Raw genomic sequence first — 15436 nt, forward strand, 5'->3', positions numbered from 1 at the left:
GACAGAATGCGAGTATACCGCTTATCCCACATCCAAGCGTAAAGTTCCTATTTTAAGAAATGTAGGTGGATCTAGCATTCCTCTGCCCTGGATGGCTAAGAGAGAAGACCCACAGTTGCGAATATGGAATAAAAGTGCAGAGAAAGCTAAGATGGACCCTTAGAGAAGCCAGTGTATGTTCGACAAATGATCTGTTTAGAACTGCCAATATCCATAATATGTGGTTTATTCACATCATAAATAGGTTAGTGGTTAAAAACAGTTTACAAAATAAATTCTATAAAAAAAGTGCACACAAATTCCTGAGGATGCAAACATGGTAAAAAAGCACCGGCCTCTTCATGCCTTTGGTAATCAGGGCAAGAGGGGGGCGCTCACTGTTGTCCGTAATGTCTTTAACATCCATGCTGTCTCTAGTTTTGTTTTTCTTTTATTATCTGTTCTTGCCTTCTTCACTCTCTTATGTAACTTTTTCTTCTTTCTCTCATTTCAGGTCTAACACTGTCAGCACATCTTGCTCTATCCCTCTGTTCTAGTTTCATCCCCACTATCCTATAAGGCCTGGTTCTCTTTCTAGTTCTCTGTTTTCTTTGTCTTTCTTTTAAACGCTCCATGTTGAGATTAGAAATTTGAAGTCTTTCTCTTCGAGACATCAGTAGTCACCCTTGCCTTGCATGCTCTCCCTCTAGCCTTCTGCTTGCTTGTTCACCCCCAGAACGGCTTTTGGGCTCTTCTTAGTCTCTATAGCTCATACAGCAGCCTTTCTTGCCCCATCCCATCCACCAATGCCTTTCTACCAAATGCTAGTCAGTAATACCTTCCGTTTAAAGTATTCCCGACTCGTTCTCCCTCTTCAGCTCCTATCCCTCCTCTCAAGTTCTCTTCCTAATCCATACTATTTGTCCACCTTCACTGTACACCCAATCTAGAGTTTCTCACTGAGTCTCCTAGCCTCCAAGAACAGTCTATTCCCATTCCTCAACTGGTCTCAAACACCTCTGTCATTAGCCTATCTCCTCAAATTCTCTTTTCATTTTCCCTTCTTGTATTAAGTCTCGCCCTTTCTCCATCCCATTCATGTCAGTCTCTCCCTCTTTTTCTGGTTCTCTCGCTTCCTCCCACTCTCTCTCAGGCGCTCTGTGAGGGTCTCAGAAGGCGGATGAGCTTCTTACAGTGATGAGCAGAGGACAGCCTTGGACTTCCATGTGACCGCATTACTGGTGTATGCTGAAATATTTCCGACAGTTTTTCGCTGGCTTTGAGGGACACCAAAACCTGGAATAATCACAAAAAGAAAATCAATCAGTCTATATAGTCAACAGAATGACACAAGGGGAATGTTGTGTGGTATGACTAAGGCAAGACTCTGTTGGTAATATTGCAAAATCATGGAAAAACCTTTGAAGAGGGCAGAAGGATGGCACAATGTTTAGGGAGGATAGTGAGAAAAGTTGGAGTTGGTTATAGGTTAGGTCAACAGAGAGCATTAATAAGGGATATAAAAGACAGTGTGGAGCTGTTTAAGAAGCAGGACAGATGGACTAAGGTGCTCATCTTAGGGCTCTGACAAACGTATGTGGTAATACTGCATAGGGAACTATCTATGACGTGGCTTTCAGATTTTCAAAGGTGTGCTATTACTGCATCATTAGTTCTGCAGAATGAGAGCTAATTAAGGAGTATAGTTGGCAAAATTCATTGGATGGTGAGTTTGATGGAGGGCACAATGGAGAAGGTAGGAGTTGAGTCAGTCTTAGCTGCATGGTTGTAAGCAAAATGGTCAAACTCTAAACACAGGAGTCAGGGAAGCAAGTACACAGTTGAACTGGGGGGAATAGCTGGAGTCAGGAAAGGCTCACCTGGTGGATCTTTGGTCGCTGTCCAAGTGTGCGTAACGCGATCAGTGAAGCCTCGTGCACAGCAGGAACGGGGTCATGGCAGGCAGCCTCTAGAAGCAGGTGGGGAGCACGGTTCTGGATCAACACATCGCCCAATGCCTCAGAGTGCATTCCTAAATTTCCCAGTGCAGATGCTGCATTTCCACGGGTTTTGGCCTGCGAGTCCCCCAAAAGCCGGACAATACCTGGCACAGCTCCAGCTAGAGACTGTGCTAACAAGCCACCCTGGTAGGCTGCATTCCCCACAGCAAAGCTGGCTGAGCGGCGTACCCTGCTATCCTCATCTGACAAGCACTCTAGTAGCTTCTCCAAAAGGCCTGGCTGTGTTAGCAGTTTCTGGTTCAAGTCCTGGCCATGCCGAAGCATGTTCCCGACCAAGCCACATGCTTTGGCTCGTACAGGGTCCTCCTGGACCTGCAGAAGATGTCGGAGTGGTTCGTATGTGGCGTCAGGTCCTCCGAGGATTCTCTGTAACAGGGGAAGGTGGGCAGGTGATGCTCGAGCCACGTGCGTTAACAGCGATAGAAGGTCAGACGTGAGCAGGCTGTGATTCGACAGCAGGACAGAGGACAAGAAGCCCACAGCTGCCTCTGCAGAGGAGGCAGCCTCTGAAAACTGATCCACAAAAGTCTCGTAGCTGAGAATCAGGCGGCACAAAAGACTCATGGGCACTTCCGTCAGAGCTAGAGGGAGATGATGGCAGCATACCTAGAATAGAGAAGGAACAGACCACTAAATGGAAGGGAGGAAAGGAAGGAGAAGAGAAACTAGAAAGTAAATTAAAAGGTATAGTGTGAGCAGATGGGCAACACTTCAGGACAAGAAACAAAGTAGGAGTTGATGAACAGAAAGGGAAAAAGAGAAATGATACACAGCGCCTTGCGACCCTCACAGGTGGGTAGTTGTGCTTTATAAAACTCTTATTGATTGACAGAAAGAAAAAGGGAAAGGGAGTGGATGGTAGCAGAAAGCCATAACTAAAAAGACACTGAAAAATAACACTTTGATATTTGTCATTTGTCCAAAGAATCCCTAGAAACACAAACATAAAAGGTCTGAACAAAGGCAAAAAAGAACATAAGCAGTCACTTTTTGCAGACGATAGCGTCTTTACCCACAGATCAAGACGAATCCCTTTCAGCCTCAATGGAGACACTAATGCTCTTTGCTAAGGTCTCTGTATTCAAGTCCCTAATATCGAAAGTCAAATGCCACTTTCAAACAATGGCTTCAGATGGTCAGAGGAACCCATCGAATTCCTAGATATAAATGTAACCCAGGAGGCATCAAAAGCTACCAAAGCAATATTTCCCCATTTAACGAAAAGGTTTACAAACACTTTTACCGAGGGGGATGCTTAAAAATAAATTAGATGGGAAGAATCACAAGTATAAACAAACACTGGCAATGCCAATTGATCTTGCTTATCTTAACATACAAGTGAGACCGACTGTAATTGCCAAAGCTTCTTTAAAGAAGCGCCAAACCCCGCTTGGCGCCAGTTAATATTTTCAGAGCGGAACACTCTGTATGGTATTGTGGATCTTGTTGCAAAACTTAAATGTTACTCTTTTAAAATTGATTACTAATTTTAATTCACTCACGCTGTGTAAAAATTGACTACGATTTTTAATCCACTCACGCTGTGTTAAAATTGATGAATAATTTTAAACCACTCACCCACCGTGTACCCACGCTCATTCCTGGAGCTGCCAGGGGCATTGGGGCTCATTTCCGAAGTCTGTGCTCGGTGTTTCAGCCTGCCCTCCCTGGTCCGACTCGGTATCCAATACCGTAGAGCGGAGGGCGGGACAGGTAAGAGCCAGACACGCCCAGACACTCCCAGACAGTCGAGCGGTTAGCGCTCTAGTCTTACAGCTCAAAGGGCTATTTAGCCACTCGTCGGCACTAGCGCGCAGCGGTTGCGTGCAGTGGGGCACCTAAGCTTGCGACCTAAGACGAGCCAAAGACCAGCCCGTCTGCGCCCGTCCGCGACTGGACGGGGCCAGGGGCTATGGGGGCTACATCTGTAAATCTGGGAGCTCACTCTACCAGTCAGATATTCTATTCCCCTCAGCTACTTACAAAATTACGGGGGAAAGCGTTACAGGGATGTATAGGCGGAGAAAACTTTCTTCTAGAAGGGCCTTTTTCCTGCCGCCATTGCCGAACCCAGTTTAACACGCTTAAGGAGGAAGGTGGCCTTACTGGTCGCATTGATAGGTACCACCCTAACGCTATCAGTAATGAAAATGATAGTGCTTCTTTAGGGATCAAGAATCTGCTCTGTAACGTTAGATACTTATCGAAACACACAGCCAAGGTATGGGATCTAATCTCCTCGAAAGAATCTGATTTGTGCTTCCTTACAGAAACATGGCTAAAACCCCACTCGGTTCCTGCCATAACCTTAGGAATCCCGACTGGGTACAAAATAGTTAGATTAGATCGCCCCACCAAGATAGTGGGAGGGATTGCGGTTGTTCACAAACAGGAAATTGATATTTCCACATTAGAGGAACTAAGCACACCAGAACTAGAATTGCTGATCTTTAAAATTAGCTTCACACCCAAGGGAAGCCGAATGGGAGCTTTGGTGTACCGCCCTCCTGGACCATGCACAAACTTCTCTAACACACTGGTTGAAATACTTGCCTCATATATGAATAATGACAGTGACTTTTTACTAGTAGGGGATTTTAATGTGCACAGTGAATTAGGAGATTGCAGTGAGGCACAATCTTTGCTGATGGACCTATCCCTACTGGGCTTAATACAAAGAAATTGCGGGCCCACACATCAGGCAGGCCCCACCCTGGATTTGATCCTATCCAATTCTCCTTTGGTCACTTGCCTTCCCCCAATGCAAGTAAATTGGACTGACCACTTTATCATTGAATTTCATACTCCCCACATTAAACCTACCCCCTCAGGCCCGGTCCCTTTGCCCAGCAAACGAAGACAGTGGCACAAAATTAATCAAGTTTCATTCAAAGAAAGGTTTGTAGAACCCGCTATCACTCCTTTAGAGAATATCGAAACAGCTCTAAAGAAATTCGAAGGGGCAACTAAGGCAGCTATAAATGATATAGCCCCTCTGAAACTGTTCAAACCACGCCCAGCCCATAAACAAGAAGTCTGGTTCTCAGAGCATTTAAGGACACTGAAACAAGCCGCCAGAAAACTTGAAAAGAGGTGGAGAACGTCCCATTTGGCGGATGACAAGAACCGCTACCGGGACTCCCTATCAATTTATCACAAAGACATTCGCACAGCACGCAAAACACACATCGTGTCCCAAATCACAGCGGCAGGAAATTCTCCTAGGGTTTTGTACCAAATCCTACAATCTTTTGTTAAACCTGTAGGGTGTGAAAGTTCTGAGTTGGCATCACAGCAGCTATGTGATGAAATTTCCCAGTTCTTCACTAATAAAATAGACACAATTTATGAGAAAATTGTTAATTCTAATATGGCATTTAGTACAGACAAATCACTCCCTCAGATTAAGGACGAACCTAATTCCATCACCCACACCCTTGACATGTTCCCCGCTATCACCGCAGAGGAGGTATTATCTTTAACCTCACAGATAAAGAGTGGAAGTCCGGATAACACAATTCCAGCTAGAATAATGCCCATGCTTGCTGAAGAATTATGCCCTGTGATCCAGAGGCTCGTGAATCTCTCACTAAGCTCAGGTGATGTCCCCAGGGGATGGAAACGGGCCTTGGTAAGACCGATCAGGAAAAATACCGCCATACCATGGACCGAATTATCCAATCTTAGGCCCATATCCCTGCTACCATTCTTAGGGAAACTGACCAAAAAACATGTCAATCGTCATCTGTCAAACTACATTGAACATGCAGGGTGGTTGGACTATTCTCAATCAGGGTTCAGGCCGAAGCACAGCACGGAGTCAACCCTTCTGTCAGTCACAGACGACTTGCATATGTATCAGGATAAGGGCTACGCTGTGATCCTGGTACTATTAGATCTGTCGGCAGCGTTCGACACCGTGTCACATACCATCCTGACTGACCGGTTGGCGAACATTGGACTAAAGGACAAAGCCCTTGCCTGGCTAAGGGGTTTCTTATCCAATCGCACCCAGAGTGTCACCATGGGTGCATATCGCTCAGTGGAGGTAGAGATTTCGAAAGGGGTGCCACAGGGCTCTTGTTTGAGCCCAACCCTCTTTAACATCTACGTGGCACCCCTGGCAAGAGTGATGCGCACGTATGGCTTCATTCCAGTGTCATATGCGGATGACACGCAGCTCCTCTTTCCTTTCAAAACTCTCTCTACTGAAGTAAAGAACTCCTTCTCATTAGGCATGAAGGCTGTAGCACAATGGATGTCCTCTAACTGCCTTCAGTGCAATGTCAGCAAAACAGAAGTCATGCTGTTCGGGGAGGCTAAAATGCTATGGACTCCTGATTGGTGGCCACACGACCTGGGAGCAGTTCCTGAACCAAAGCAGGTCGTTAAAAATCTGGGGATCCGTTTAGATCAAGAACTTTCGCTGAAACAGCACAGCAACTATGTCATAGGCTCATGTTTCCACACTATCAGCCTGTTGTGCAAAGTTTTTCACCTGCTCCCAGATTCCTTCAGGAGAACTCTGGTACAGGCTCTTGTTCTAAGTCGGATCGACTACTGTAACGGCTTGCTACTCTCTGCAAACGAGGGAGTGCTGGCCAAGCTCCAAGTAATTCAGAACACGGCGGCCCTCCTGGTCCTGAATGTCCCTCCGAGAACTGCGTCCAAACCTCTTCTGGACCAATTACACTGGCTCTCAATCTGGCAGAGAACAAAGTTTAAAATATGCTGTTTAATACATAAAAGCTTAAACGGACAAGGGCCCGTCTACCTGGAAAACAAATTCATTCCATATGTCCCTATCCGATCTCTCAGATCCAGCAACCACCTTCTCTTGGTGGTGCCCCGTGCAAGAAAGGCCAGACACGGAGGTAAAGCTCTATCTGTAACCGGACCATCACTGTGGAACAAGCTCCCTCTGTCTCTCAGACAATGTTCAGAACATCTAAAATTTAGAAGGCAGCTCAAAACCCTGCTGTTTAGAAACCAGATCTAGATGGGCAGCAAACTGGTGTTTAAAAATAGCTCTGCTTATAAAGCTGCGCTTGGGGAGGGCAAATGATGAATCTACAGACAGCAACACTCAAAAGCTCTTGTGGGCAGGTCAAGCACAGAAAGGGGGGAAAGCATCAACCATGAGCAAGGCAACTGTGATTGTGAATGACACACAAGCAATCCAATCTTGAGCAAGGATTGGCTCTGTGTAGTATGGTATGCAACGCTTTATCCCCGACAGACAGCTGGAACTGCTACTAGCGAGGCTGCAATGAACTTTGTTCTGCTATTACAGCCCAGTCATTACCAAACGAATTCCCCAAGACTGTGTTGGATCACATTCTGAAGGAACTACTATCCTTCGTATGGAAAGACAGAACCCCGAGAGTCACTAAGAACACAGTCTACAGCAACACAGGGGAGAAAGGATTGGGATTCCCAAACATAAAAGCCTTCATATTGAAGCACCACAAAGACATCCAGTGTTTGACTTAAGTCACAACCTGTGAGACAAACCATGGATACAGGTGTAATATATTCCTCAATATCCTTACGCTAACTACTGTAGCTCCTGCCAAGACAAGCTGGGAAATCAATATCATAAACAAATCTCAAAGTATTGGCAGCAGATCGTAATAAAAAAAAAAGATGGCAATAATGCACAACGCTGTCTTTAAACACAGGATTTTGGATAAAGTTTCAGAGAAGAAAGCAATACAACCCACCCCTGCTGGGTGACCTATTTTCGGAAAGGGAACTTAATGCAAGGAAGGAGATTGATGACAACCTAGTCTAACCCAAGAGGATACATTTCGACTAATTAAACAATTACACTGAGCAAACAACCACTGGATGTGAAATCTGTCAGACAAAGAAAAAAAACCAAATGGAGATAATGTTCTCAAACAGGCAAACGTGTGAAGGTATCACATTGCTCTATCATCACATATGCCACCTACAGCCAGTACAGAATCAAAATTACATGACTAACAGGGAAAGGGATCAAGAGGCCAACACTGGAAGAAACATGGTCCACAATTTGGGCTAATACGGCTAATTCATCCCTTTCTAAACAATAATGAAAATTCATATCAACTCATGACCAGCATGATCTTCATCCCCAAGAAAGCTGAAAGCAATGTTAGGAAGTAGAGATGCATGTTGGAAACATTATGGAGAGAGGGGCAGGGCACACCGTTCTACAGGCGGTGGTCTTGCAATTACAACAACCATAATGAAGAGAATCCCTGTCTAATATTGGAGCCATAAAGGGGGGCATCCTTCCCCTCTAATCCCTAACATTATTGTTTGGCGTCGGCAACCCATGTAAGAATAACAGCTACCCACTGACTACGACAGTAGGCAAACTAATCCTCCATCTGCTGTTGGCAGTCAGACTGGCAAAAGCACATCTGGAAGGCTCCAGGCTACTTCACAAATACACATATGGTAGGGAAATATATGTCATGGAGAAATGATCTGCCATTATACGCAAAAGAATGATTACATTTGCGTTTTTTTGGGGAGTGCGTGTGTGGGGTGGGGGAACAACTATCTCCAATGAACAGCACCACTTTTTATTATGTGAAATAACTACTTACTCAGATAGCAAGGAAGAAGATGGTTAACATCAACATGAATTTCAGAATGCCTGATGGACTCAAAGCAAACTTTGCAAGGAACAAACTAAAGAAGGCTACAGGCAGACCTGTAAGATGTGAAAAACATTAAGAAGATATACCTAAAGGTGTAACCAAAACAATTCATTGTATGTTCATTACCCTATAACTGCCGCAGAAAAATAGGAAAGTTGCTAAAAAGCACAAAAAAAACAAAAAACAAGAGAGGACATGGAAGAAGGGAGGTGAAGGAACCAGTGATAGAACGGAGTCTGTGGCGATAGTGGTAGGCCTGTATGCGTAACACTAAATTAAAATATACAAAGTATTGAAGAAAGAAACAAGCGAGGGCAGAGTAGGTAAGGATAGGGAAATTAGATTAAGCTAGCTGCAAAGCATACCACTCAATTTCAAATATTCAAAGAGGTAAGAAGAAAACGGAGAGAGACAATGGAAGGGTGAGCGGGGAGTTGGTGGCTGCATGCCTAGTAGAGAGAAATAGATAGAGCACTATTCTAACAAACGAAGGACAAAGGCTTGGGCTCGATACCTGCAGCAGATGTACTGGGGTTTCCAGTTCTTGCATTCCAGTCAGTATGTCTGAGAAAACCTCATGCTCCAAGTCGATGGCGAAGGGAAAGCAGAGCAGCTGGCAGGTCTGCAAGATGACTGAAGGTACCGTCTCACGTCTGTCCACTCTGCCTGCCTGGGTACAGCTATAGAACAAAAGAGAATTTGTATGTAGGGCTATGAGATGCATTCTCTTGGTATCCTAGGATGGTATCACTTCAATAAATAACCAACGTATTCCCTTTAAGGACTTGAGTATTGACAGGAAGCAATCAAGGCTTTGAATAGGTATGCAAGAGATTAGAAACTTAGATAAAGTGTGACCTATTAAATAACATATATGTGGAGTCATTGATATAGTGTAACTTCAAATAATAATAATGAAGGATATGACTTTATATTCAAATAGGTAAATAGAACAGTTAAATACAGGATACACACAAAGGACTAGAAGTTGGAAGCATCTTCTAGGGCCAAGAAACACCCCCAAATGTCATTTTAGGCACTTTAATGCAGCGGGACTGCCCAGAGGTCGATTCGGGGAATTTCAGAAGTCAATCTGGTCTCTGTCTTTAGGCAAAGACACTTACCTGCAAGGGGTTAAGTTTTATGTCATTCATACAGACGCACTACTTTTTGACCAAGTCCTTGTACTGGTCCCACTCCTGATCAAGGCCTGGACAACTCAGTGGGCTATAGGCTCTGCTGTGGAGCTTCCAGCACAAAAAGTAGTTCTAAATCCCCGGGACCAAAAACCCACCATCCAAACAAGAGTCCCATCAAAAGAAGTCACAGGTGCTGTTCAAATCTTCAGAAATTAAATTTGGTGGTCAAAGGCAACAGTGAGTTGGGATCTGGCTATTGTTCATTGGAGTAAAAACAATTTAAACTGGTTTTGATTCAATGTTTTAATGGAAACATGTATAGTGGTACTCAAGCACCCACGTAGTCGTGCCCCAGAGGCATCGTACTACTCAAAATCTACAGGTCACAATTGAGACTTTCCAGTGGTACCCAGAGAATAAACCTGGACACATACTGAAACCAATAGCTTTGAGAAAACCCCAGATGGCATTAGGGCTCAACAGAGGTTTTAAATGTCAAGATCTCAGTAATGTAAAGGCTAGAAAGAATATTCAGATATTTGCAGAATCAGGATGACCTCCCAACCCAACAGGTCTTGAGACCACAAGAGGGGTGTGAAGTCAGATGATCTTCTGATCCCTCTGAGATTGGGTAAGGAGTGATATGGGCATCCTACATGGATGTTCGGGTCAGGAAAGGTGCAGGCTGAGCACTTCTATGAACATATGTTGCAGCGCTGCAACCCAGATAATGTTAGTTTTGGTTACTCTCTTCTCATGCCCAACTTGGATGAGGGGACCTTAGCAATTTTGGACCTTTGAGATGTCTTTCAGGCATATTCTCCAGTCAGGTACATCTATATGCAGGTAGGTCGAATAGGCGACGTCCAGTTTCTTGTACATGCAGATAAGCTCTTTGTCCTTAGGTCAAAGCAGGCAAGGCTTCAACTAGGAGTCCAGACTAAGGTTCTATCAAGAGGGAGAGCAGCAATACGGAAGACGTTCACCTTATGGCAGCATGTTTGCAGTGCACAGGCTCAAACAAGTATACTACTTTAGTAGCTTCGGTGGAATGCTGACTTTTTGAAATGTTCATACTGATAGAGCAAGCTTCGCATCGCAACTTGCTCGAGTCAAGAACCTCGCCCGTGTGTAATAAATTAAAAAAAAATTGTACGTCTTACTAATCTTTTATTTTCATATTCGAACAAGGTAGAGGGAGCTTGCGTACGTGTATTTCTAATACAACTAAAAACTGTCTCTAAAACATGGCCGCCGCTTGAAAAGTGCTTCTGCGCATGCGTCAGTCACACTCACGTGACCTGACATAGTTATAAGTTTTGGAGGGAAAGGGTGCGCATGCGTAATACACAGCTTTCGTGGATAACGTGGTAATGCTCTTGTGAGTGTGTATATGTTGCTAACATTTAAACTGCATAGTATATTTTTATAATGATAAGTTTGAAGTACAAGACCAATGATGTGTTTACATACATTTATTTCCATGTATTAATTTGTTCTCGCTTACTTTTCATGTACTGCGGGAAATGGGGGTCCGAACCGGTTGGGAGCCATATTGAGGGTCTCTTCTGCGCAGACTCGTGGTGCACTGAAAGGTGGCAACATTGGACAGTGGAACTCAGCCAGCTGGCAGCCACCGTCAAGATGCTCATGGGAAAGCCACCTCTGCCCTACGAGAATGGAGAAAGTTGCTCCTTATATGATACATTGTGTGTTGAGCTACTGTTTGCCGTGCAGTTTCTCATGGGAACCCCAATCTTGCTAGGCGGTACCCAGAGATGTAAATTAGGCCTCCAAATAGTCTATTCTGATTGGTGTGTTACCCAAAGCCTACCTTAGGACCAATCCAAATTGAGGGATTCTGACACTTTGCAACATTGGGGGTTGGTACACCGTCCCCAAACAGTATAACTACCCTGGGTTCACCTAGGGAAGTCGTCCGACTTGTCTGGTTTAGCTGACCTGTCACTGACCCAACGCACTCAATAGGTGACTGAAGATACAGAGTACTGCGGAGCACTCTGTCCGAAATTGACCATAGACTAAGGTTTTACTAAACCTTAAAGTGCTGGCGGAGCACTTTGCTGGGAGTTCGCTGACCCAATCGGGGTCTTGATCGATAGCTGCAGAGAGGGTGGAGCGCAGGCGTTGCTTCCAAACTGCGGGTGCTGGTCCTGTCCTGAGGGTCCTGTCCGAGAGGTCCTGTCCTGATTCCTAATCTGAGGGTTTCCTGTCCTGTCCTGGGTGTCCTTTCTGCACCTGCTGTCTACTGAGGGGTATCCTTCCTTGAGGGTTTCCTGTCCTTAACTGACCCGTGGCCAGGGTTTGGTTTTCACACCAGTCTAGGTAAATATTACTCAGAATCTCCTGAAACTGCACCTTTCTATATTTCTGTCTTTTGCTTTAATAAAGACATACTTTTGCATATGTTAATTTTCCATGCTTTTCCGCAACCATTGAATTATAAAGTCATTTGCATTTATAACGTGTTCCTATGTCACCCTATCTGTTAGAAATTATATTTTGCATTGCAGTTTGTCATTTCCTGATATGGTCTAGAACCTCCCTACTTAAATTGTCTAAAGCACTTTTGCCTTAAAGCATAGCGTCTCCCTCTCTCTAGACTCTCCTATAGTTATATAAATGTCCCGAACTCCTGTCTCATTCCCTTGAAATAATTCTAGAATACTAGTTCTAATCAAAGCCTATCCCCTCTTTAGTGATTCATCTTAAACGTTCTAATTCCTGATCCTTCATTTTTGAATGTGTCCTGGTTCCATTAGATTATAAATGGTTGCACTGACTTATTTCCTATTCAGCTATGTACTTTCTGTTATTCTGATTATCGATTGCTTAATTATTGTGAATTTGATGCTATCTGAATTTTACTAAATTAGATAAAGACTTTAAAACTTCCAGTTGTCCGTGGTCATTTTACAAAAGGTATTGAATGTTAGTTGTTGGGTTTGTATTTTGCTGCCTTTCCTTTTACAGCTAGCTCCCTGATCCATTGTGGTCATAGGTACCCGTGTCGGTGGATGGTAAGTCGGGTACACTGAAGAATAACGAAAGGAACTCACAAATATCTGATAGCAGAGCATGAGGTCATCTGATCAATGTATACGGTGATTTGAAATATATGGGCCCGAAGCCAGAAGTGGCGAAATTATTGGTCGGGTGACCCGCGCGCTCTATCAGTATTTTCTGGTAAGCAGAGGATGGTTAGGGAATAGTTAAAGGTTAGGTAGGACTAGTTAGGCTAAGTCAAGTCGGTAGCTGCTAGTATATTGATGCTGCTATAAGAGCGGCTATTTCGAGGGACCTGATCAATCTCTTGAGAATGCGCTGCTTTTGAAAATTTATGAATTGTTTTAAAATTGTTATTCTTGCTCTTATATTGTTATATGTATTAATCCAAGCGTATGTAAAACGTATTGTTAAGTGTTGTCAGAACTCCCCGGGGAATTGAATAGGCAAGTGGTGAATAGAATCCATTGCCTTGAGGTCGCAGGCTCAAGGAAAGTTAGGTGCAGGTTAAGTAGAAAACCAGAAGCACTAACTAGGGTTTTTCTGAATACATATGCGAATAAATGTTAGTGACGAGGTTCATTGGCAAAATTCCAATAGTGGCGTAACCTAGCAAGGGTCACATCGGAAGAGTAGCAGGTTCATCGGAGCTTGAGTGAAAGCAAAGGGGTCCGCTGGGAAACCTTAGACTCGGATATATCCCGGAAAAGAGTGGATGGGTCTAGGGAAGTAACAGGTTCACTGATGCTAGAGTGAAGGGTAGGCGGAAGAGATCTACCCGCAGCGTGTGAAAAGTAAATGGAAGTAGTTTACTTGCAGTAAAAGAAATCTTTCCTGTCTAGACACTTGAGCACTGTGGCGAATGTGTATTCGTTGTAAAATAACCAAGCACTAAGCACTTTAGAAAGAAAGAAAGTTTCCGTTACCTTGTGAAGGGAGGGAGTCAGTCGCGAAGCGTCTCTGACGTCACTCCGTGCCGCGCTGGGATTGGTAGATACAGCGGGCGGGTAGCGGGGCTGGAATTGTGAAGGAGGGGTGAGCGCCGAAGCGTGAGAACTGTCTCGCGAAAAGGCCGCGCACCCATTGGCCGAAAATATTTTAACGCGTGCACCAATTGGTCGCACGGAATTCCAAGACGCATTCTGATTGGAGGTAATTTGTAAACAAAGTTAAGCGTAGAAATCGTATGTGGCACTCGTATTCTCCAGACTAGACCCGATCCAAGAAACCAAGGGTTTGAGAGGGATCAGTGGAAAGCTAATAGATACGATATTATGTACGGAAATAAGCGAAAAATGTCCCTTGTAAATAAGGTAAAGAATTACTTCAAAAAGGACAAGCCGATTAAAACTAGAGAGGGCATTGTTATTCCACCACCAAATACTCCCGCCTCTTTCATGATGTTTGACAGAGGGTACAATACGTGTGTGTGGTTAGAAAATTGGGTGAAGTACACAGAAGACGACGGAATAATGGCCTTTCCGTTAGAAGGTACCTTTAATGGTAGGATCTTGTTCAACTTAAGAACCCGAATGAATGAATTACATCCCAGACCGAGACTAACGCAGTATGAGGCATTAGAAGAATGGGAGATTGAGGCTTTCCAAAGAGAGAAGCCCCGAATGGACAAAGGGCTGACAAAGTATTACCCAAAGCTGAGACAAGAATCCCGAGATAAAAAAATGAAACAATGGAGACAGAGCATGATTGTTGAGGGACTGTTTCCCATGATGCCAGCAGAAGATCCTCCTGGGGGGGGAAAAAGAACAGAAAAGACTAAACATTGGGGGCCCCTGGGAGAGTCAGATGACGAATTGTTAGATGACATGTGCATGAGAAGTCCGCCTCCTTATAATGAGGGACACCGACCTTCGAGTGCAGGAGATATTCCCCGGAGACCCCTACAAAGGGAAGAGGCCAGGTCCGCAAGTGTAGGAGGGGATTATATAGTTCCTCCTTATACTGAGAATCTGGGACCCATAGAAACCAGAAGTATATACCCCAGGAGACCCGTGGGTGAGGAGACAAGATATTCACGGGAAGGAGATTTTTGCTCTCACCCCCCCTACGGAGGTGAGGTGAGGTCCTTGAGTTCAGGAATGCCACGATTACAGTCCCGGGATGAGGAAGATCAGAGAATTCTAGGCACAGGAAGTCTGTTTCAGAAACCTAATTATGGCGGAGGGCCGAGTGAGACTCATCCTACTGCCCCGAGTTATGCTCCCATTCTGACCCCGCAGGTGTTACATGGAAACTCCTTGGACAGGTTATTAGAAGAGAAAGAGCGAGAAGCGCTGGGGAATCAGCGAGCTGAAATAATACGGAAAATGTCACAGCTAAATGCAAGTCCTGAAGCCTTGACGATCCCAGTAACGATCGGACCGGTGGTTCCGCTGTACGGGGACCGTCAAGGGACTCCAAAAACTCCCGTAATTACCCCTGTCATTGCACCGACCAGACCAGAACCCTTAATTATAGATGATCAGACCAGTGAGTGCGAGTCGGAGGTCTCGCTGCTAGATCTGCCCATTAGAAAGACTGAGAAAGGGATCCCGAAGCCGCACACGTTTAGTACGAGGGCAATTCAGATGGAATCGACCTCGGGTACTAGGAGTGT

The 15436-nt window shown here is 44.6% G+C and overlaps 1 protein-coding gene across 4 annotated transcripts in view; it reads right to left on the reverse strand.

The window, feature by feature from the left end:
• Positions 1-202: 202 nt before the first annotated feature.
• The window catches only part of STK36 (serine/threonine kinase 36), a 272812-nt gene continuing 257578 nt past the window's right edge, over positions 203-15436 (reverse strand). For 2 of the 4 annotated variants that reach the window (XM_078652681.1, XM_078652680.1), the window contains exons 24-26: positions 9168-9333; positions 1860-2606; positions 203-1275 (exon numbers count right to left, since the gene is read on the reverse strand). In XM_078652681.1, coding sequence (XP_078508807.1) covers positions 1129-1275; positions 1860-2606; positions 9168-9333 — 1060 coding nt within the window. In that variant the 3' untranslated portion in view covers positions 203-1128. The remainder of the gene's footprint in view (positions 1276-1859; positions 2607-9167; positions 9334-15436) is intronic. The other 2 variants (XM_078652678.1, XM_078652679.1) reach the window with 1 other exon arrangement.

This window comes from Lissotriton helveticus, chromosome 7, assembly GCF_964261635.1.
Source record: "Lissotriton helveticus chromosome 7, aLisHel1.1, whole genome shotgun sequence".
NCBI lineage: Eukaryota > Metazoa > Chordata > Amphibia > Caudata > Salamandridae > Lissotriton > Lissotriton helveticus.